This window comes from Fibroporia radiculosa (genome assembly GCF_000313525.1).
Source record: "Fibroporia radiculosa TFFH 294 genomic supercontigs, scaffold4635, whole genome shotgun sequence".
NCBI lineage: Eukaryota > Fungi > Basidiomycota > Agaricomycetes > Polyporales > Fibroporiaceae > Fibroporia > Fibroporia radiculosa.
In genome coordinates this window covers 32286-54616 of record NW_012133409.1, presented here as the reverse complement: position 1 = coordinate 54616, position 22331 = coordinate 32286, and the positions used below count along the sequence as shown (strand labels likewise).

Here is a 22331-nt window from a genome sequence, read left to right as displayed (position 1 = left end):
TACTGTGATATGATAGTTTCTGACTATGGCAAAACATGGATGAATGCAAAAGTCGTTCATGTATGTACGCGTACCACGACGAACTGCGAGTGCGAACTCATGCTCCTTTCTGACCAACGAATGAAAAAGTGCCCCCGGCAAACCAGCGCTCATTCGCCTCCTTCACACGCTGTGCTGCAGCAGCACGGTTTGTCAACTCAAACCCTGAAGCAACCATAGGTCAGCTCTATATTCTGTCACATTGAGACTTCTGATACATACCTTGAACGGGGGTGACAGTCAACGAAGTGGACGTTCCAGAACTTTGGGTGCCTCCGCTCTGAGCGGCTCGTGTCAGTGCAGCCGTGCGGAGCTTGTTCGCCTTGGACAGTTTCGCTATAACAGGGGCGGATGATCCATTCAGTATCCACATGTATCAATCACGAATCACATACCTCTACTCTTCGCCTCACCGACACCAGCCCTGACCTTGCCAGATCCAATCATACCGAGTCCTTTAGATTGGTCGAAGGCACCGATCTCCTCTTCTGGCTCGCCGAACACCATGCGATTTTGCAACTTGCGGAGCTCCGTTTGGGCATACGCTTCCTTGGCCTTCCTCGCCCTATAACAACGTTCTGGTTAGCGAGGTAAAGTGGGAACAACTCGGGGTGTGGGCATCTGACCGTTTACCTCCGCGCCTCTTCTTCGGGCCGTCATTCGGAATAGGCAACGCTTTCACAATCTTGCTCGGAGGTGGTGCGGCTAAACGATCGATATGCTTCTCAATCTTATCGCGAAGCTCCTCTCCGTAAGAACCTACGATCGCGAAGCGTCAATCCATGCAATGACAGTTGCTGTGTAATACTTACCGTCTCGCCGATGTCTCTCTAAATCCATTCTTGCCGCTAGGCAGCACTTTGCACCAACCGTACGCTGGACTTTCAGACGATATTCAGGGGGTGTCTGTTGAACGATTTCAGACTGGAATATGAAGCCAGTATGGCGACGCTGAGTGGCGCTTGAGAAGCCGGCTGCGATCTTGCGTTGCGCTCCAAGGAGCTGAACGAGACCATTGTCAGAGTAAAGTGTCGAGCTAAGCATGATGTACTTACGTAGACATTACAAGCGGGCATTTTCGCAAGACCATTCAAGCCGCCAGCAACTCCGAGCAGTTTCGCAGCTGTGGTGGTACCGACGATAGCGGATAGATTCGGAGCGAGTATATTCATTCGTGAGCTAACGTACATGAAGATCTAGGTTTAGGGGTGAATATCAACAGAAAGATACCTAAAATTGGAGCTTCACCTTTTTCCGTGCCTCTTCTAGACGATCAGCAAGGTCGCACGCACGCTGGACAGTTGCCCATTCTGCGTCTGACAGTGTTTGCCCAGAAGTTGTAGTTGCTGTGACAAGAACACTCATGATAATAGCCGGAGGTAAAATGCCAGCCAAATCGACTTTCGTCGGATCCTAAATGTAGACGATCAGGCAAGCGGTTGGTGCAACACATGCAAAAGGTATACCTCTGAATTGCCGAGGGCACGCACGGAGCGGATGTACATAGCTGGATCTCCGACAAGTTGCTCGAGTTCAGGAAACTTGGGCGCATAATGATCTCGTATGAACTATGAGCGGCTGATGTCATGGGTTTTGAATTGCGTCAGAAGCAATATTAGGCACACCTTGTGAACAACTAGAATTTCATTGTCCACATCCACGGAAAGATTGTTGGCTTGTACAATCAAGTTGTATTCCGGATTGGAATGCGCAGGTAACAACATTTGCTCCGGAGTACTGGGATTGGCTTGATACTTTTCGATTTCCTGAGTGTGCCTACATCGTCAGAAATCATATGGAGGAATAGTCTTGGGACGCACCTTAAGAATATCACCCATTCGTTTGCTACCATCAAGCTTAGCCACCTTCCGCACGTCTTCGATACCGCCCAACTCCATGCGCTGCACCTCTTCGACATCCAACTCTTCGGCAGGCTTCACGCCACCTTCGAGGACCAGACCACCTACTGCCTTTTCATCATCACCATCCTCGTTCACCCCCTCTGCGTCAGACATTTCGTCGTCCGAAGATGCCTTACGCTTGACGCCATTTGAAGGGCCCGGTGTAATTGCGTTCTGGTCGCCTTCGTTTGTCTGTTCCTGCTCCGGTCCCTCTTCGCCCTCAGAAAGGCCATCGAGATCAGCTAAAAGTTCGTCTGCGAGTGCACTCATGACAAGAGACACAAGACGAGGGTGGTGGGACTCTCAGGCTGGGAGAGCTCTCACGGGCGCTTGCCGGGCGACCTCGTGCCACAGGCAAAATGCGGGGAACTCGATCAACTCCGAGTTGGTGAACTTCCGATTCAGTGGTCCGAGATTCTGAGTCGACCCCAAGTTATTGTTTGAACACTCGGTAAAGTCCACTGCTCGTTTTCATTCTGGATTATCGTCTCTTCGCTAGCTTTTCCGCCCAGTTAGCTCTGTCTTGCTTTGTATCTCAATGAGATCATTAAGCTATGGCACAAGAGTGCTCCGCTCATGTCGCTCAGGACTCGATCGCAGGACGTACTATCATTCAGTCCTTTCGTCGGTTATTTCGACATCATCACCAGAATTCAATGAGAAGGAAAAGGCAATGGACGACGTTGTAGCAGATATCGACGCCAAGCTGGCTGCTGTTCGGCTAGGCGGTGGAGAGAAGGCAATCCAGCGCATGAGGAAGGCGGGGAAGAAATTACCGAGAGAGAGGTGAGCGATATTTATTGAAGGATTGATGACTAAAGGAAGATGCCTATGTAGTCTTTACTCAGACTATCGCTGCTGCTCGACCCACATACGCCCTTCCTTGAGCTGTCGCCGCTAGCTGCTCACGAGGTGTATCCAGAATCAGTTCCATCTGCTGGAATTATTACTGGTATTGGTCGGATTTCAGGTCGAGAATGCGTGATAGTAGTCAATGATGCAACAGTCAAAGGTGGCTCATACTATCCGCTAACAGTAAGTTGATGTGCGGTAAACGAGGGTCACGCAAAATTCATCATGATGTAGGTTAAGAAGCACCTGCGTGCCCAAGAAATCGCAAGAGAGCATGGGCTACCTTGTGTCTATGTTGGTATGTCACACCTAGGGCTTAGGTAAATCTGATATGGACGTGCTTTTGGCATAGTTGAATCTGGAGGGGCCGCTTTGCCGCATCAGGCTAATGTACGGTACTTGGTTAGTCATTAAAGTCTCACCCACTTATAATTTTCTTCAAGGTATTCCCCGACAAAGAGCACTTTGGTCGCATTTTCTACAACATGGCTCAGATGTCAGCCATAGGTATCCCACAGGTAGCTATAGTCCACGGGATTTCCGTCGCCGGTAAAGCAACTTTTTTCTCGTGCCGTAGACCTCATCCATAAATCCTTTGTCCAGGTGGAGCGTATGTCCCCGCTATGGCTGATGAGAATATCATTGTTCGGGAACAAGGTCGCATTTTTCTGGCTGGCCCACCTCTAGTAAAGGCAGCCACGGGTGAGGAAGTCGATGAAGAAACGCTCGGCGGTGGGCTAATGCACTCCTCCGAGAGTGGAGTGACGGATCACCTTGCGCAAGACGATGAACATGCTCTTGCCATCGCCCGTGGGATCATTAGCGACCTTGGCAAAGCTGGAAGTCTGGAAGTCCCGGTGAGTTGGCCTTGCTCCTGGGTAACACAGTCGCCGCGGTGAACTTTTGGTTTCACAGCCTCCAGCCCTCCCAGAGGAACCGTTATACCCTGCATCCGAGCTGCATGGAATTGTCGGCACTGACCTGAGGCAGGCATTTGATATGAGGGATGTGATTGCGCGCATAGTTGATGGTAGTCGATTCCGGGAGTTCAAGAAAGAATACGGGCCTACTATGGTTACGGTTCGTATCGAGCTACAAATCTACGTGTCTACTCATCTCTCGCGGTTGCTAGGGCTTCGCGCATATTCATGGCTATCCTGTCGGGATAGTAGCGAACAACGGAATATTATTCTCGCAATCAGCGCTCAAAGCAACACATTTCATGCAGCTGTGCTCACAACGCCAAGTCCCATTGCTATTCCTCGTGAATGTCACGGGATACATGGTTGGCTCGAAAGCTGAGCGCGGCGGCATTGCCAAGGACGGCGCGAAGATGGTTCGAGCTGTTGCGTGTGCCGACGTCCCTAAACTGACAGTCATCGTGGGAGGAAGTTATGGCGCTGGAAATTATGGTAAGGTGTACTGTGATGTACCTGGGCTTTGCTGATCCCTTCGACAGGCATGTGTGGTCGGGCTGTGAGTTAAGCGAATCTCATGATGTTGGACACTTCGCTCAATGGGTATCTCGCAGTATTCTCCGCGTTTCTTGTGGATGTGGCCTGTGAGTTCATCTGGACTAATGATATTTCGTGCGATCATGAGTCTCTCTACAGAACGCGAAGGTATCCGTGATGGGCCCTGGTCAACTCTCGCAAGTCATGGCCACAGTCTCTAAGTATGTCTTCTGCTTGCGATCCAGTGAATAGTCCAATATCATATCAACCTCATTAGGGATCCAACTAAACACGCAACACTTAAGTCGGAGATTGAGGAACAATCCACTGCACTGTATGCGACAGCACGTCTATGGGACGACGGCATCATCAAGCCCACAGATACACGCGACACTGTAGGTTTAGCTCTGGCGCTTGCCGCTAGGAAAATAGGACAAGATACCATTAAGGGTGGGTATTCAACCACATGGGACGGTGCAGGGAACGGCTTTGGTGCCTTCCGAATGTAGCATATTACCATACGCATTACATCCAATGCTATCCTGACACTTTCAACCCAGCAACAGCATGTTGAGTCATTGAATATTATTTGTGTCACAAATACAGGACCATGAATAGCTACGAACGCGGTCTTTTGCGAGCTGGACTGTCAAGTTTGTCAACGTCCATGGCATCAATCTCACGCTTGTTACGATCCGACAAATCAAATGCAGGTGCGGACCATGCATTTATTTTGGAGTCCTCGCCGCCGGTTAGTAGAACGTTGTTCTACAGATAATTCAGAGTGTCATTCTAAGAACAACAAAGCACGAACGAACCCACCTCCTCATCCCAGAGAACAGATCGAACGATTTCAGTGTGCCCAGTCGTCCAAGTGTGCGAAAGCACCCAAGAAGCGTCAACATTTGAAAACGTAGAACGAGTCAAGAGAGCGATATCTCCTCTGCAAAGGGCATCAGCTTATCTAGTAACATAGCACCCGGCAGGTACATACTCGTTTGAGCCGACAAAGAGACTGAGGTCGTTGTCTGCTTCACGAAAAATGTTGGAATGATTATGTGATCCAATGACATAGTCAGTGACCCATGTCGAATCTTCCCTGTGTACCGAGGGTAGACGAATGTCAATGTCCTGGACCAAGTCGAGCTATCCAATTGTCAATTATACCACGTCACGATTTATGGCTGATGTTATTTACCTCGTCAGACCAAATGCTCATAGTTTCCATATCGCTGGACGCCCAAACACTGGAAGACCCGTTCTGCTTAAGGATCCAACCAGCCTGTGCGATACTGCAACCCCAATTGCCTACATGAAGAGCGGCCTCGTCTTCGTCTACTTCCTCTGCGTTGGACGTACACAAAAGCCCGTCGGAAGACGCTGAGAGGAGCACACTGTTACTTTGTCGTGAAAATTTCACCACCGTGATGTCGTCGGAGTGCGTAGACGAATGTGTGCGCAAGGGCGCTGCCGGGTTGCGAGGATCCCTGATAGAAACGCTAAGAATGACGCTGTACGTCGCATAGGACGAGAAAATTTACCAGTAGAGCAATGAAGCATCTTCTCCCTGTAGCTCTGTGCCCGCCGCGATCGTCGTGCCACTGGCGGAGACATCACACGAGAGAAGAGCCTGAGGCTTGCCTGCAGTAAGGGCAATCACTGTCCACAATCACGCATCACAAGCTCGCTTTAAGTTCAGTCACAAACCCGAAGCACGGCGTCGATCTCGCACTGACTTATCGGGGCCGCTGAGGGAGAACGGGCATCCCATGCTTTAACCACACCGTCCTTTCCGCAGGAGACGAGAACAGGAGACGAAGACCCAGCAAGACTGGGTGCATGCTTCAGGGCTGTGATAGAAGAATCATGCCCAGCGAGGGTTTGCACATCGTCCAAGCGAGATTTGTCGAAAAGATGGATCGCATTATCCGGAGAGGAAGCAGAGACGGCATAGTGGGATGGCAAGGGCACTATCGAGAGAACGTATGCCCCAGATTGCAGCACCTTGGATTGAATTGGGGCAGAAATGCTCCGAAGAGCGGGAGATTGGAGAAGAGACATTGTGCGTGATGTTTCCGGAGAGTTTCCCGCTGTGGTATACTTAGGAGGAGGCATGCGCGTCTGGCTGGCAGGTCGAGGCGCTGGGATACGGATTGGCGCTCGTCGTCGGCTGTTGTCCCCTTGTTTCGCTCTTCGCCCGCCTCCTCCTCTTCCTCCTCCTCCAGCTTCAAGCCTCGTCGCCGTCGTTGCCTGCAACCTCCGCGCTCGTGCTCTCTCGGTTTCTGCGTTTTCGCACCCACGCTCCTTCTAACCCACACTCCTTACTCAAACAGGCTCTATTGCCACCGGCGCATTCGGGCTCGAGCTCTGTTACAGTACTACTGCAATACGCATAGCACCTTTTGCTCTTTTCGAATTTTTTCCCCAACCGAGTCACCATGCGTCGTTCTGGTGGTTAGTACGCTTGAAATATATTCGTCTTTGTCTCAAGACTGACGTATGTGTGTCAGCTCCGCGTATTCACCGCTTACCGCAGCGTTTGGATTATACTTTGATTCCTGCTCCCCTTGGTGAGCGTGTTCTTGTGCAGTAACTGGATATGCATACTGATACCCCATTTCTGTGACGCCTTAAGACTTAGCACTTCCTCTGGTGGATGAAAAAGCAGTTCTTCCTGCTATCATCGTCACTCCATCATCTCCATCTCATGATGGTGACTTTGCAATTGCTTTTCTAATGCCACCTCCTAAGCCCACGTTTCTGCAACGCGTAACTAAGCTGCTTCCGGCCCTGCCCCGTCCTCCAGCCCAGATCCAGCTCCCGATGACTCCCAAACCTGAGTCTCAACGGCTTTGGTCATACACAACCCGCGCACGCGCCACCGTCCTTCTCATCCTCCTCCTATTCATCATGGCTTGTCACGTTGTAATGCATCAGCTTGCCTCTAGCCGGCCTCATTTGGAGTTCGGCGTGCGTCCTGACAGTGAATATCTTGGCTTCGGCACACACGATCCAGTGGATTCTTCCAGTATTACGGTTGATGCCCACGTTCCAAAGGACCTGGATCCACCAGCTGTTGGGGGATGGTTTGACCTTAATGCTCTTTGGGCTCCCGTATCTGCCGCCGAATCAAAACGAGCCCATTTTATTGTCTGGGAGACAGACCCGAGGGCGGCGTGACGTTCGTCAAGAAGGTCCACAACTCCAATCCTCGGAATCCTTCTGTTTTCCCCCATCGTACGTCACGACACGTAATGCCATGTTGCTGGAATTTGTTGCTTCGTTGCCCGTATGGGACACGGTCTTTAGGTTGTGGACTCATTCGGGCTTTTCTTCTGCTGTATTTATCTTCAAATGTCGTTGACATTAATGGTGATTTCGACTCTGTCGAAAATTTGCTGATTGGTCTACACAATCCACTTTGTTTACTTTCGAGTGGTGCATTTTCTTATTCATATGTATATAGTTAATTATCTGTGCGTCCAGCGGCAATATTCTTCTTCGTGTAAACTGATTTGATCACAGAGGGTGAGTATTTAACTTCAAATGATCTCATCATGCTACGAGAAAATCTGGCTCCAAGCGTGCCATGTGTGCGCGGCTACTAAATCACCAAGTATCCCTCTTCCAGTCTGCTGTGGGAATATCAGCTCGAACAAATGATCGGTCTTGTACTCGGTACTGTAGTTGTCGACTACCGCTCCGATTGGCAGAGATGAAACTTACGCAAGATACTTTGCAGGCACTGGCGCCTGGAATTGCACTGCTGACCCTTCCGGCTGCCAGATTCATCGGCTATTAGCAGGTGAGTCGCCATAACGTATTTTGTCAAGGGAGGATGACCCGCGTCAGGTTCAATGGTACGCCTCGTGACCATTCCTTGCTACCTGATTAATGGTCTAATCAAATCGAAGCAGGTTGCCGAGCTTAGTCTACATCCTACCTCTCCGTCGAAAACTAACACAAATACATGGCTACCGCCTAAATTCTGCTTTATTTGCACCACCGTATGTCCGCGCAGCTAAAATCCACAGTCGGTTACACGAGCGCGATTCGCCGCTCCAAATTGTAGGCGCATGATGATCCCTGGTGATTTTCTACATTGCTTTGCGGGGTAATACGCGGGGAATCGCCTAGGTGAATTCTCGGAGGTTTCGTTTTGGTCATCTACTCCTCTCTGGTCTTGTGTGCGGTGGTCCGTCCCTCCGATAACCTCTGGCCAACTGATGACGAGCCAGGCCTTCGTGCCATGTTATTAAAGAACGCCCTCGTTCGAATATGCCGGTGGCCTTCAGGGACTCCTCGCGACGTTCACTTCGTTTGGGGATCCGCACTACCTCGATCTCAAACGCTACAACGCCCGTATCAGCATGTCGCAAGACAAATTAGACGATGTTAAACATGTCGATCACTCTTCCTTAGAGAACGTCGAGGAATTCACGAAAGATGTGCCGCCTCGTTCTGAGCTGGCAACAGTGCTAGCTAAGGAGAAGCCAGGTGCGTTACCAGAGTTTCTGCAGGCTACTAATCGACATTCATGCTCCCAAAATTCAGATCCGTGGTCTCCTAGTATGATACGGCTTTATTTAGTTGTGTTCGTCGCCTACCTCTGTTCGGCCACGAATGGTTTCGATTCCAACACATTCGGAGGCGCGTCTGCGATGTCTAGCTTTCAAGTCTACTTCTCCGTGGACGGTGGCTCTAAGCAGGGACTTCTCGCAGCATCATATGTGATTGGCAACATGGTACGTCAATGTTCATCATGGAGATCACTATTTATCTCGACACATCTTCCTGCATAGGTAGGGTCCCTTGGAGCTGGCCAGATCTCCGACAAGTGGGGACGTCGATACGGAATGGGAGTAGGATCGTTTATATGTCTCGTCGGCGCGGTGTTCCAGGCGGCAGCACAAAACGTCAATTACCTGATCGCGGGACGTGTAGTTCTGGGATTGGGCGCCGTGATTGCCCAAACCGCCGGTCAGATTGCTCGACTTTCTTCATATGAACCTGGCATTCTGAATCCTGCAATTATAGGACCGGCGTATGTCGTGGAGATGTCTCATCCTGCGTATCGTGGGATTCTTACTGGAGCGTAAGTCCTATCAAAAATTCAAAAATTTTAAATCCTTTCGACTGACTGTTCAAAAGCTACCAAGCGAACTTCTTCCTCGGGACAATCATCTCGACATGGATTGAGTTCGGTCTTTCCTACGTACCTGGGAACCCCGATTACCAATGGAGAGTCCCTATGGGCCTTCAAGCCCTTCCATCCGTACTCGTCTTAATATTCATATGGTTTATCCCAGAATCTCCAAGTACCTCTGCTTCTGTCTCTTGGTTGTATCGGCGATCTGAATTTTTCCTCTGCCAGGATGGTATATCGGCCAGGGCCAAGATGAGAAAGCCCGCGCGATTCTTGCGAGGTATCACAGCAATGGTGATGCCGATAGCGGGATCGTCCGCCTACAAATGAAGGAAATGAAGGAAGTGATAGAGGTTGAGAGCGGAACGGATAAGAGGTACCGGTGTTCCGATTTGTTGTGTGCGGAGACAAGCATTAACGGACCGCTCGTAGATGGTGGGACATCCGTGGTCTCTTGCGCACTAGGTCCGATCGACATCGTTTCTTCCTCGTTACATGCATTGCCTTCTTCGGGCAGTGGGATCTTCCGCCGACAAGCTATTATTTCCCACTTATGGTGCGTCGTACATATCTGTAGTACCTGTGCAGTTAACACCATGCTGAGCGATGATTGGGTGTAGGTTGAGGCTGCCGGCGTCACAAATGAGCATATGGTTTTGATGTTGAACGCCTTGCAGGTGCGTTTGCTCACCCCATTAGGCTTGTAGCTCCGAGTGATTGTCGACATTTTTGACAAGACGCCTATCATGATGATATCCGCCCTCTCTGGGCTGCGTTTCATTGAGCGATGGGGAAGGAGACCGACACTCATGCTAAGTTCCACTGGCATGGCTCTCTCTGTGGTTGTGATTACGGTGAGCTTTCGACTTTACAATTTGTTATTCGTGCTCATATAAGGAATAGATTTGCACGGCATTAACACCGGTAAATCCGAAGGCGGGACCTGTTGGCATCGCGTTCCTCTATATATTCCTTGTCGGTGAGTAATTATCTTGAGGCCAAAGAATTTTCGAGTTTTACTTTTGTCTACAGTGTTTTCGTTTGTCTGGACACCAATGCAGTCGTTGTACCCCGTGGAGGTCTTGTCCTATAACAATCGGCACGTCCGCCAGTAGCTTATGCTAGCATCGGCGGCTCTTGACCTGTCGATCATTTCCAGGGCGAAAGGCTTAGCTGTCATGAATCTATTTGTCAATGCTTGTGGTTTGTTCAACACGTACTTGCCACCTGTTGCTATCGCAAATGTAGGCTGGAGGTGAGTCACTACGCTGCCAAGTTCGAGCGCTCTTGACGTGTGTCCGGAGATTTTACCTTTTCTATGCATGCTGGGACGCCCTTGGCATTGCTGTTATCTACTTTGCGTTTATTGAAACGAAAGGACGGTAGGTCTTGCGCATTGATGTCTCCAGACGTAGAATCTAAACTTGTTTTGATTCATAAAGGAACCTCGAGGAAATCGACTTGATTTTTCAGTCGGAACATCCAGTCAGGGCGTCGCTCGCGAAGTCTTGATTGAGCCGCGTACATGTATCTGTCTCATGGCTTCCGTCGAAGGGTGACGTGCTCCCCTTCTTGGTCGTGGCGTTGCTAGCCGTTGTTGTATTTGTAGTGCTTCGGGCGTCTGTATGTTGTTTGAGTATGATTCTTTGCCCATGGCCTCATATCCAAGCTTTTCATTAACTCCAGTTCACTTCCGGAACCTATCATTCACATCTGACACTGCTGTGAGATAATAACTTTGGCATATGAGCGGCTGGATGGCTGCGGAGTGCTTTCAAGTAGTGCTTTACTTCAGGACATGGCGTTTGTTGTGACAGGCAGACGTCTTGGTTCAATTTGGCGCGTGCGCTAGCTCACTGAGGACAAGCTCAAACATTCACTCCTGACATCGTTCGGTAGCAAAATTCCCAGTTCCTGGGTGTTCAATCTGTCTTGGCGTCCTCTTCCTGGATCATCATGGTTGGTAACAGCCAACTCTGGGCCACATTATATGCAGGCCGCCGGACACGAGGCTTCAGCCTGCTGTAGTTTAAGGTTGACTGGTTGGTTACGGTGCGGTCATGGACAGTCCTCCTTCCTCCATATATCGCAGTTCCTACCAGCAAGAACAGGTGCGACTCTCATGGGCTCGACAGTGCATTTAATATCATAACCATGCAGATGCCGGCGCCAGGTGGACCCTATAGTGTCACCCGACCCTCCGACAAGCGCGATCTGCCATATACAACTTGAATGAGACCACATTGTAAGCGCCGTGCCGCTCCAGCGGGCAGAAGATCTCTGGGCGGGCGCGCTGATCCAGTCTGCGCAGAACAGCCCTGGATAAGACCCGCCATAAAACCCCCACCAGAGTTCCGCTCCCCCTTCTCACCTCTCTGTGGTAACGCCATCCAATTCTCCTTTGCAACGTTTACACCATGTCGTGGCTGTATATCAGTAGACTTGCTATATTCGGTGCGGAGCTCATCCATCTACTCCAACTCATGTCTTGACGTCTGAGTACATCAGCTATCGTTGCATTGTTCTCCTTGATCGTGTTGGGTGTTGCTGGAAATATCTCGTCTACCCTGAGCTCCTCCGATAGTGCGATCCTCACCTATGTCGGCCTGGGGATCGCCACAAGCGTCCTCACTTTGCTCAGTATTCCTGCCATGTGAGATGCGATTGGTATGCACCAGGCACCCGTATGCTGATGATTTCGTGGTCAGGCTGGTGGTGGATCTATTGATGACAGGCTTCTTCACGTCAATGATTCTGGTCGAGCTAGCCTGGTTGTGTGCGTATCTTTTGACCATTGAGTGGAGCCATGTATGATTGACACAAGGACTGCAGCATTTCTATGGATCCTGTGGTTGGCGACTGGTGCCCTGGTTGCCAGTGACATTGCTCCCTACACGTCGTGCAATTTTTTCTACAAGATAGAGGTCAAAATATGCCAGGAGTCTCAAGCGGTGGAAGCGTTTGCTTTCCTCAACTGGATTCTGCGTGAGCAACCAACATGTGATAGTTTTCCGTGGCAATTGACCATACTCGCACGCAGTCCTAGTCTATACAGTCGTGTTGCTTGTCTTCACTATCATATCGGCGCAGCGAGGCGAGAGCATCTGGACATCCTCCGTCAAGAGTTCAATGGGGGGACGTACCGTTGGGACCAGCAGCCGATACCCTATGTCTACCAATACCGGCGACGTGCCGCCCGTTTCTCAGGCTCAAAGGCCTCAAACGGAGGTATGATGGCTTGATAATGGCTTGACCTTGGAGTTAAATACCAGTATTGCTTTGTTGACTCTTGGGGCTCTCAAATTGTGGATTAACTGGGATTGGCCTGGCTCCGGTATGCTCACTATAGTATTTTTAGTCTCTTTCATTGTAATTGCGACCGGCGAATTTTTGGTTTGGACGCTGCTATGATCACTGGGGGAAAACCTAAGCACCTACCCATGATTGATGTCACGGTCGCGAATGCGCGGACAGGCTGTATACACCCGATGTAAGTTCGGAACTCTCAGTTGCGATGCGGCGGCGAATAGATCTGGCAGCGTGATAGTGTCACGAGCGTGTGACGTGACCACACGCGTCAACCGAAGCTTAACAAAAGCGCTACGCGTCTCTAAAAACATCGTCATTCCACATCATTATTCCACATTACTTCAAGTTCTTGGTCCTTTCTCTTAAGCAGACAGCTCCCCAGTGCGGGGTGATCAGAGGTTAAGGTACAGCTCAGCATGGATGCCCTCTTCATATCGTTGGCTTCGCTTGCAGGAGCCTCAGTCGATCAGGTCAAGGTAGCTAAGGACACCTCACGAAGCTGGATCTGCCTTCTCACAATGCGATTTTAGCTTATATCGTGTCTCTTGATCTCTTATCCTTTGGGCAGCATATTCGTCCGAATACCAGTCTCACGGCCGAACCTACGACACCTATTTAGTATTAGCGTAACCTCTTTCTATCTTCTGGGTATTTTGAACATCCCGTTCGCATACTTTCAACTTCTCGGTGACATTCTGGCAACCTACTTTATTGCGGGAAATGTCAAAAGTCCTCGCATGCCTTGGATTGTTTTTGGGTGAGTAATGTGGAACATGCATACGTACTTTGCTGAACTCATACCCTACCCATTCCAGAGTAATAATGGGACACCTTACTTTGAAGTGAGTGGTCATGTGCACAAATGTATATGTAGCTGACGTTTTCCAGTCATATAATTCGAGCGATGAATAACTTGAGCTACGAGACATTTGAGATCACAGGTCCACAGATGGTGCTGACGATGAAGCTGACAACGTTCGCATGGAATGTACTTGATGGACGAAGACCTGCAAAAGTGCGTCCAAGTTCTGAGAGCCTCCAAATTGTACCTAACCGGCCCTACTTCGTCTAGGATCTAGACAAGTGGCAGACAGAAAAACGTGTCACTACGTATCCCTCCTTGATCGGGTTTCTCGGTTATTCGTGAGTGCATCTAAATTTGTTGCGCATAGCAATGCGATATCTTTACACGAGCACATAGACTATACTTCCCTGGATTCCTTGTCGGGCCATCTTTTGAGTACGCAGCCTACGACACCCTGGTTAATGGCAGCCTATTCCAATCTTTGGAACAGGAAACTGAGAACGCGGGCCGATTCCGGAAAACACTAGTCCCAAAGGGACGAAAGCGTGTAGCGTACTCCAAGATGCTTATAGGACTGGCGTTTTTGGGCTCGTATGTAACCTTCGCCGGATCGTTCAATCTAGGCGTGACTATAGAAGACTGGTTCGTTCAAAGGAGCCTATTATATCGGTATGCTGCTTGACTGTTCTAGCTGGTGCGCTCATGGTCAGATCATTTTAGTATTGCTTACCTCCAATTATGTGGGTTCTTTGAGAGGACAAAATATTATGCGATCTGGATTCTTACAGAGGTGCGTATTCAAGTCTTACTCGATTAGATTAAAAGTTCGTACTTCTTGTGTCAGGGTGCATGTATTCTCACTGGTCTTGGATTTACTGGCTTCAATGCGTCTGGAGGATCGCGCTGGGAGGGAGCCGCAAACGTGGACGTGTTGAAAATTGAGTTTCCACCGAACTTCAAGGTCTTGCTGGACTCATGGAACATGAAGACAAACGTATGGCTCAGGGAATGCATTTATAAGCGGGTAACCCCCGCAGGAAAGAAACCAGGCTTCCGTAGCAGCATGCTTACATTTACAACCAGTGCTTTCTGGGTACGGTATCCTTCGCTTATCCACGAACGTCGGTGACACTCTGACTTCGTTGTGCAGCACGGAATAGCAGGAGGATACTATTTGACATTCTTTTTTGCCGGGTTTGTCCAGACAGTTCAGCGTCTTTGTCGACGTCATCTTCGTCCTTTGGTCCTGCCTGCATCATATGTTTCAGACCGACACGCCCCTCAACCCCCGCAGACACCTTTGAAACGCATATATGATGGTCTGGGTATTGTAGCGACGGTGCTGATCCTCAACTATGCCGCCGCGCCCTTCATGCTTCTAACGGTACGAAATTCGTTCATGGCATGGTCTCGTCTTGGGTGGTACGGTCATTGGGCGATTGTGGCCGCACTCGCATTCTTCTACGGTGGAGGAGCAAAGTGGTTAAAGAACACGCAGGCGGCAAGAGCCGAGGGAGCAAAAATATCGGAGGAGAATCTGTCGATTAGTCAGGGAGCTGAAAACGGGACTGTTGCCGACGACCAGGGAAAATCGCTTGTTCTGCCACCGTATGACGATGCGACAACAGGGCTGGAGGATGCGAGGATGGGCCGTCGTGTGACAGACTAGATATATTCGGGATATATGCTACGTGCGCTGTCACGGTAGTGGATGTAATTACATACCCAACACACTTGCTTAATTTTTCCCTCTTCATCCGGGCATGTGTTCTCGCACGATTCGTAGCATGGTTCTGAGGCTGTAAATGCGCATGAGCGCTGCAACTTGAAATTGTTGTGCAACCGACGTTGATCTAAGATCGCCTGAGATCGGTGCGGCCACTGTCCGTTAAGCGCCCATCATGGCCGCCCATGCAGCAACCACATCGACCGCCTCTCGTTCTCAGCGACGTGACGGCGACCTCTTCTCGATAAATCATGTCACGACCAGCTGTGGCCGACAATCTACCGCCCACAGCCAGAGCCATCGCACTGCTCCTGGCCTCTACCCCGACGGTCCAGGACGCGCAGCCAGGAGTCCTTCACCAGTTACTAGAGTTCTCTCATCGTTACACGACTCAAGTCCTCTCGGACGCCCTTGTCTACTCAGAACATGCAGGGAGGTCGGGGAAAGTCGAGATGGAGGACGTCATGCTCGCCGTGCAGGCACGCGTCGGCTGGGAGTTTGGCGGACGGGTGCCAAAAGAGGTGCGTCCTCATCTAAATCACCGCAAGGACAACTCTGCTTATGTCCGCTACGCTTAGTACGTCCTCTCCTTGGCGACTCAAACTAATTCTATTCCACTACCGCCTGTTCCTGAAGTATTCGGTGTCCGGCTTCCACCTGCATCAGACTGTCTTACGGCGGTCGACTTCGACCTCATACCTAACAAGCCTCCCCCCGGCGTGAAACTGTATGACGAGGAGATCGAGGAGATCGAAGAGTCTGACGAGGAGGACGACGAAGACATGGAGCCTGCCGCTATACCTGCCCCTACGCAAAGCCGAGATCAAACAATGAACGACGCCACCGTTCCTCTGCCACCGATTGCGGGCCCTCTACGTACACCATCCGACGTAGACATGACGACACCGGGTGTGGCTGTTCCGGAGGAAGGCAGCGACGCCGAGGACGAAGACGGGCTGTTTGCCGGAGGAGACGAGGAAGAGGAAGAAAGCGGAGACGAGCCCATGGAAGAAATTGCACCTTCAGAGGCAGTGGCAGCAGCGAATGGCGTGAAGCGCAAACTCGTGGAAGAAGACGACTACGACTAAGACTCGACATGTGCGCCGGAGTCCAATTTTGTGACCTGACGTATTATGTAGTATGAACAGTTGCTGGGTGAGATAATTCTATGTAATGACGAATGTGTGTGCAAATAATTGGAATAAGTGACGATGCAAATCCGAACAAATGGAATTATGTGGAAAGTAGAGATGGGTGATTCACAGGAGATGCATCTGCTGTACAACCAGAGCCATGATGATGGCAAGGAGCGTAAGGAAGATGACAAGCCAAAAGCCCCATGCTAGAGTGGCAGCTAATCAGTGTCTTGGTCTTGTGCAACACGGCAATGCCAACCACACTCACATGTAGTCCCGAGCGACGCGGGTACTGTAATGACTCGTACTGTGTTGTCCGCACTTCCAGACACCAGCAGATCCGACATTGTATTGAAGCGGAGCGTTGTTGGTGGGAAGTCGTGTGCCTTCAGGATGGTGAGAAGTGGCTGCGAGGCACGAATGAGTACAAGACTGAAGAATTTGCACTGGCAATGGCTCACAGCTAATGTCTGTGCGTCTAGAACTCCAACGGTGTAGTCCGAAGAGCCGAAAGCCAAAAATTTACCATTAGGGCTGTTGTTACACGTTAAGCCGGGGCTGTAGTTCGAAAAAAAATAATGCATCTTACCTTACGTCAAAGCAAGTCAGTCCCTTGTCACTGACTTTACGAAGACGAGTGACTTCCCATGTTTCTGTATTCCACCTGCATATGAAGGAGCGTCGAGGAGACGACTTTGTTCGCGTGCGTGGAGGGATGGTATTCATCACGGTGTACAACACCTTCTCATCATGAGGATGAAACCTCCAAGATACCATCAATATTGGATGATATACCAGGAGTCGTCACACCTTACCTGGCTGAGCGGAAGCTACTCCCAGCATTAGCACTCGGCAGCGCCGGTCTATCTATCGTTTTCAACAGTTCCAGTTCCGTGGTAGTTGTCCGTTTCTGCTTTCCAGAGCCTTTCTCACTCTCCTTCGCGTCTGCCAGTGAGGGCAAGGCGTATACCAATAAACTGACCGTAGTAGCGATCACAAGCTAAGCAGGGGAAGTAAGAATGGCTGTGCGTTTACACAAACCTGTCCACATACCCGTGTTGAAGAAAACGTAACGTCATACACCTCTCCTTTGGGCAGATGAATAGGAGGTGTAGCTGGAGTAAGAGAAGGATAGTGAAGAAGGGAGATCTAGACGAAATAGTCTAAGATAATATTATTTCGATCACTTGAACAATACTCACATCTCTTGTCCCGGAGACAGCAAGAAAGTTCCCGGAAGGCGAAAAGACAGTAACTTTCTACTTCCTCCTGTGAATAAGGGACATCTAGAGAATGCGTTACATACTTGAAAATCATCTTCGGTATTGTTAAGAACAAGTGTGCCCTGCGACTTCATAAACGAGAGCCTGTGTGCTCTATGGGCATGCGATGTAGCATTGTCCATCAAGAACGACGTACTTGCCATCCGCGACTGCGAAGACTCGACAATTCTGATTACCCCCCTCCTGGAGCTTTTCGGCGGAGCTATTGACGCCACATGCGAGATTCTTCTCCGTGGGATGCGCAGCCATACTCATGGGTGCATCCTCTCCTACCTCAAGCTCGACTTCATGAAGTAGATCCAGACTGTTATCATTCTCAGTCCGATACAGCCGCTAGTGAGTTATATATCAGACTGTTATCTTACGAAGAGTTGCGCAGCATACCAGTTTATTCTTGATGCCTGTTTTCGACTGACCACCTCCGCCACCGATTACCAGTTCATTTGGTGATAGGAAGGCACATGAATATACAGGAAATGCAGGGAAGGAATGAGGTGTGTGCTTCACCCTCATAGTGCCCTGAAGTGCAGTCAATGGATTCTAAAGCGGGAATGGGCAATGCAAGGAGGACAAAGGACGAGGACGCGGCGGACGCGAGCTCGGGGTCGCGAGGACGGTGACGATCGCGAACTTGAAAGTGACGGAGATGAGGGGTCACGTGGCAAGAGGAACGCGTCCTCCGAGTCCGAGCGTCGGCTGCCTCCGAATCTTACTGACCTTCGAGGCTTCGACTCCAGCAGCCTAATGCGACACCACTGCCCGTCGGATACCACGATGCTCCCCGCTCTATAACGCACCTCTCACACCGTCTAACCTCCTATTTTGCGATGCTCACGTCCAACTTTCACTCGCCTTTAATCCCCGCCACCACTCATATCTCCCCCGCCGTCGGCCCAGAGCTCCCCGAGCTGCCCAACCTCCCTCGAATAAATAAGGCCACTCTTGCTGGAATAGTGATTGCTATCTCCGGAAATGTTGTCATCTCTTTGGCACTGAACTGCCAAAAACTGGCGCATAAGAAGCTGGAACAGAGACGCCAATTGCGCAGACAAGACCAGTCTACAAATCGTACTATTAGGAACGGGAACGGCCAGCAAGACCCATGCACGAGACGTAGAGGCGCCACACACGAAGTAGAATCCGATGATGCACATGGGCCACCTATTCCCGCCGTCGCACTCGTAGAGACGGAGCCGCTGCTACGTCCGCGAAACGGGGAGACCTCAGATAGTTACGGATCTGAATCAGGTCGAACCCGTCAGAAAAAGAAGAGGTCGCTGTTCTCGACACTATCCGTGTTCCGCGAAGACGACGAGGCTCCGCGTGATGCAGACGCGGCTTACTCTCGGACAACTCATGCCCTGCTGCCTGTGGACATCGTACCACCACGCTCAAGCGATCAGCGAGACAATCGCAGAAGCTCAAATCATGGTCTCCTAAAGGAGAGCGAGAAAGATGCCAGCGAGGGCGATTACTTGCGATCCAAGTTATGGTATGTATGCTTGTCGTGTGTGGTACGCGCGTTCATATTACTATCTAGGTGGCTTGGATTCATCCTCATGAATATTGGCGAGCTAGGCAATTTCATATCTTATGCATTTGCACCTGCCTCCGTAGTCGCACCCCTAGGTACAGTGAGTCCGAGCAATCATATCGTATCATCCGCGTGGACTCATGAACATCTACTACAGTTTGCTCTTATTGCTAATTGCATTTTCGCTCCTCTTATGCTTAAGGAACGCTTCCACAAAGTAAATAGTCGCGAAGTAGTTCTCGATACGAGTTTCTGATTCTAATGGTCCACTAGCGCGATTTCCTCGGAATCCTCATTGCTGTCGTCGGTGCAGTCACTGTGGTCCTATCCTCAAATCCTTCGGATCAGCGATTAGATCCACAAGGGCTCGTTCATGCTGTGACACGACGTCCCTTCATCATTTATACTGGTATTTATATTGCAGGCGCGGTGTTCCTTTCTTACCTTTCGGAACGTACAACCGGTAAAAAGTGGGTGTATGTTGATGTCGGACTCTGCGCGCTGTTTGGTAAGAATCAGATCCTGTTTCTCTATAGCGTGCTAATATAATGCTGAAGGAGGTTTCACTGTTCTATCGACAAAGGCAATATCCACCTTGCTCACACTAGAATGGTTTGACATGTTCACGGAATGGATTACATACCCCACTATTGCTGTATGCAGTACTTCGTCATCGATTACTGATAGCAGCTCATTTTCATATCACTCTTCTCAGATATTGCTTGGTACTGGCATCGGCCAAATTAGATATTTGAACCGCGCTCTTATGCGTTTTGACAGTAAGGTCAGCCGACTTCCTATACCATACTCCCGCGCATTCCGTACTGACTAGCAAGCAGATTGTTGTCCCAACTCAATTTGTAATGTTCAATCTATCCGCTATCGTTGGCTCAGCCATTATGTATGACGACTTCGCCCAAGCTACCTTTCACCAAATCGTGACATTCCTGTACGGTTGCGCTGCAACCTTTGCTGGTGTATTTATGATTGCGTGGGCTTCATCTGTCGATGGTGCACCTGAAGATGGCAGCATAACCGGGGATGGCTTGTCGGATGTTGATGACGCCTCCGTCATTGGATCTCGACCCGGAAGCTTATCCAGAGGAAATCGATTGAAGCTGGTTCTTCCAGACGGTACTGCACCGACTCCAATTCTGCGATCGAAGCGAAGCTTAGTGAGCATGTATGGACTGTCCCCTGCCCAGGTGTGTCATTGTGTTTGTGCACAGTCATCGTTATACACAGGAATGGTCTAATGGTATTGGACTATAGCGTGCTCTCCTGTTGAACCCCTCACCTCGAGATGAAGTCCCTCGGCCTCACTCCCAAGACCCAGAACGCCAACTGCTATCGACGCCTGACTCGTTTAGTCGTCGAAGGACTATCAGCTGGCTCGGCGAGGAAGCTGCATTGCCGCGGAAGATCTTGGGCTCACCCAATGCCGGGACAAGGGAAAACAGCCGGCTACGTGCTCAGAGCACGGCGGCAGATAGAAGTGCAAGTCAGGATCAAACTTAACAGACGGGTCAGGAGTGATCACAGCCATTGTACGATCTATCGCATATATTCCCACTTTCACACTTTGTTCCCCCTGCTTGTGACCGCAATGCGGAGGACATGCCGATCAGCGCTTAAATTATTCATTAGTTAATAACCTTCCTCGAGGAACATCTATCTTGCTCAGATCTGGAATGAGAAAACATGTAAGCAAGACAGATTTGTCGGTGGTAGAGTTGGGGTCTGTGTTCCGGCGCCTTTCTGTCCACCTTCAAGGTTCCACCTCGTGCTTGAGCTTGCATATCAAACCTCCCCTATTCAAAGAAGCCTTCTGCGGCGGCCAGCCAACTGCACAAATCATTCTGTGTGATGTACAACTAGGAATTTCAAAAGTTATCTTCATGAACACATCAAACATGCTGTTTGTCGGCGGATGGCCTCGTGTTTTGGCTACCGGAGCCGGCCTACCCAATTGTCCTCTCCTCGTGCTGGCAAGGCTTCTCCATTTTAAACTTATTTCTGTGGCATCTGCTCAGCACCACAGCAGCATTGCAACAGCAAGTTTTGCTCTAGAATAACCGCTTTGATCCCACTGCTTTGACTAAAATTACTGACAACACTCTGCCCCATGTTCAACGGATTCCACACCCCGATTCCTCCAAGCGACGCCGAGCTTGCAACCCAAACGTTGCATGAAGAGTCTGGCTATCGCTTCCCGTCGTTCTCAGCCAATGATGCGGTCACTCTGGGTCTCTCCCTCAGAAAGCGTTTCCGCGCATCGTCCCGCCACTCAAAAGGAAAGGGGTTGGTTCTCTCTATACAGACCATTGCAGGGCACACGCTGTTTGCGTGTACTGTGGGTGATTTAGGTGGGCTCTCGGGAGCGGGCGACGTAAGCCTCGATAGCTGGGGTTGTTTGGAGGTGAGTGTAAGCGTGGGCAGTGTAGCGTGACATTCTAGTGATGGCCGGGTTGATGACGCGTTGAATGCGCCGGAGGAATTCAGGGTATGATTGCAGTCGTGCGGAGAACGGGACACTCGAGTTACTATGTTGAGAAAGGCATGGGAGCCATGGGCAAAACACCATCCCAAATGGGCATCAAAGGAGAATATCGTATAAGCGGAGGAGGTAAAACATGGTCTCCAACTAATGCGAATCTGCTGATCGACGTCTTTCTTTTATAGCATTTCCTATATGGCTTGAAGTGAGATCTCACAGGCACAGATTTCACGGAAGTAGTGGCTGAATAACCCGCGATAGAATGCCCCGTGCTGTCCCATCGCAGTGGTAGCATGCTATTCAGGCTCAAGTGCCGATGATCATCACGTATGTATGTTCACCTTGAGTCAACTAGTTCCGTATGTTGACAATTTCTGTCATTAGATGGTCGTCAATGTGGTAAGGGACTACCTCAAGAAAATGCTTCGGGACAGCGAAGTGCCCCCTCCATCGGATTCCATGCCGATGCGCGTACCCCCATTAAGCGGACGAGAAAGTTCGGTAAGAGTATGGCTTCTGTTTGCGTCAGAGATGACATTTATCACCAAAACTTTCTGAAGGCATGGATCGGCGAGCCTGCATCAAGCGGGCTGCACATTCGTAGCAGTTCAGAATATCGAGACGATCATGAGTTGTAAGTGCGCTGAAT

General features: G+C 50.1%; 11 protein-coding genes across 11 annotated transcripts; 8 read left to right on the top strand and 3 right to left on the bottom strand.

Moving 5' to 3' along the window:
- Positions 1-97: 97 nt before the first annotated feature.
- FIBRA_05515 (uncharacterized protein) lies at positions 98-2210 on the bottom strand (the record flags this gene model as incomplete). Its single annotated transcript, XM_012327278.1, has 10 exons — positions 98-204; positions 262-375; positions 435-604; positions 666-798; positions 852-1041; positions 1095-1235; positions 1288-1452; positions 1506-1607; positions 1665-1805; positions 1860-2210. 10 exons carry the CDS (start codon positions 2208-2210, stop codon positions 98-100), a joined length of 1614 nt encoding a protein of 537 aa, XP_012182668.1.
- A 403-nt stretch (positions 2211-2613) lies between these two features.
- Positions 2614-4755, top strand: FIBRA_05514 (uncharacterized protein; the record flags this gene model as incomplete). The annotated part of the gene is made up of 12 exons (XM_012327277.1): positions 2614-2726; positions 2789-2975; positions 3027-3090; positions 3145-3182; positions 3236-3341; positions 3396-3649; positions 3708-3872; positions 3925-4204; positions 4252-4268; positions 4324-4353; positions 4406-4467; positions 4524-4755. 12 exons carry the CDS (start codon positions 2614-2616, stop codon positions 4753-4755), a joined length of 1548 nt encoding a protein of 515 aa, XP_012182667.1.
- A 109-nt stretch (positions 4756-4864) lies between these two features.
- Positions 4865-6307, bottom strand: FIBRA_05513 (uncharacterized protein; the record flags this gene model as incomplete). Its single annotated transcript, XM_012327276.1, has 6 exons — positions 4865-5014; positions 5069-5189; positions 5241-5392; positions 5445-5733; positions 5788-5905; positions 5983-6307. The coding sequence occupies 6 exons, from the start codon at positions 6305-6307 to the stop codon at positions 4865-4867; spliced, it is 1155 nt and encodes a 384-aa protein (XP_012182666.1).
- Positions 6308-6684: 377 nt separating this feature from the next.
- Positions 6685-7426, top strand: FIBRA_05512 (uncharacterized protein; the record flags this gene model as incomplete). Its single annotated transcript, XM_012327275.1, has 3 exons — positions 6685-6700; positions 6757-6816; positions 6888-7426. 3 exons carry the CDS (start codon positions 6685-6687, stop codon positions 7424-7426), a joined length of 615 nt encoding a protein of 204 aa, XP_012182665.1.
- A 1190-nt stretch (positions 7427-8616) lies between these two features.
- Positions 8617-10904, top strand: FIBRA_05511 (uncharacterized protein; the record flags this gene model as incomplete). The annotated part of the gene is made up of 13 exons (XM_012327274.1): positions 8617-8743; positions 8801-8991; positions 9049-9341; positions 9398-9564; positions 9621-9768; positions 9825-9948; positions 10013-10069; positions 10100-10246; positions 10296-10371; positions 10425-10503; positions 10552-10647; positions 10697-10774; positions 10835-10904. The coding sequence occupies 13 exons, from the start codon at positions 8617-8619 to the stop codon at positions 10902-10904; spliced, it is 1653 nt and encodes a 550-aa protein (XP_012182664.1).
- Positions 10905-11809: 905 nt separating this feature from the next.
- On the top strand, positions 11810-12626 carry FIBRA_05510 (uncharacterized protein; the record flags this gene model as incomplete). Its single annotated transcript, XM_012327273.1, has 5 exons — positions 11810-11846; positions 11901-12045; positions 12101-12168; positions 12225-12377; positions 12433-12626. 5 exons carry the CDS (start codon positions 11810-11812, stop codon positions 12624-12626), a joined length of 597 nt encoding a protein of 198 aa, XP_012182663.1.
- Positions 12627-13117: 491 nt separating this feature from the next.
- FIBRA_05509 (uncharacterized protein) lies at positions 13118-15175 on the top strand (the record flags this gene model as incomplete). The annotated part of the gene is made up of 9 exons (XM_012327272.1): positions 13118-13177; positions 13232-13458; positions 13517-13543; positions 13590-13716; positions 13774-13844; positions 13903-14175; positions 14227-14296; positions 14351-14599; positions 14657-15175. 9 exons carry the CDS (start codon positions 13118-13120, stop codon positions 15173-15175), a joined length of 1623 nt encoding a protein of 540 aa, XP_012182662.1.
- Positions 15176-15483: 308 nt separating this feature from the next.
- On the top strand, positions 15484-16320 carry FIBRA_05508 (uncharacterized protein; the record flags this gene model as incomplete). Its single annotated transcript, XM_012327271.1, has 2 exons — positions 15484-15753; positions 15811-16320. 2 exons carry the CDS (start codon positions 15484-15486, stop codon positions 16318-16320), a joined length of 780 nt encoding a protein of 259 aa, XP_012182661.1.
- Positions 16321-16491: 171 nt separating this feature from the next.
- On the bottom strand, positions 16492-18164 carry FIBRA_05507 (uncharacterized protein; the record flags this gene model as incomplete). Its single annotated transcript, XM_012327270.1, has 10 exons — positions 16492-16574; positions 16637-16775; positions 16830-16902; positions 16958-17131; positions 17184-17368; positions 17422-17517; positions 17571-17627; positions 17675-17735; positions 17788-17984; positions 18036-18164. The coding sequence occupies 10 exons, from the start codon at positions 18162-18164 to the stop codon at positions 16492-16494; spliced, it is 1194 nt and encodes a 397-aa protein (XP_012182660.1).
- Positions 18165-18297: 133 nt separating this feature from the next.
- On the top strand, positions 18298-20703 carry FIBRA_05506 (uncharacterized protein; the record flags this gene model as incomplete). Its single annotated transcript, XM_012327269.1, has 9 exons — positions 18298-18342; positions 18389-19143; positions 19192-19285; positions 19343-19402; positions 19459-19693; positions 19743-19840; positions 19901-19969; positions 20025-20390; positions 20458-20703. The coding sequence occupies 9 exons, from the start codon at positions 18298-18300 to the stop codon at positions 20701-20703; spliced, it is 1968 nt and encodes a 655-aa protein (XP_012182659.1).
- Positions 20704-21310: 607 nt separating this feature from the next.
- Positions 21311-22320, top strand: FIBRA_05505 (uncharacterized protein; the record flags this gene model as incomplete). Its single annotated transcript, XM_012327268.1, has 6 exons — positions 21311-21604; positions 21688-21811; positions 21868-21887; positions 21944-22009; positions 22067-22183; positions 22243-22320. 6 exons carry the CDS (start codon positions 21311-21313, stop codon positions 22318-22320), a joined length of 699 nt encoding a protein of 232 aa, XP_012182658.1.
- Positions 22321-22331: the final 11 nt, after the last annotated feature.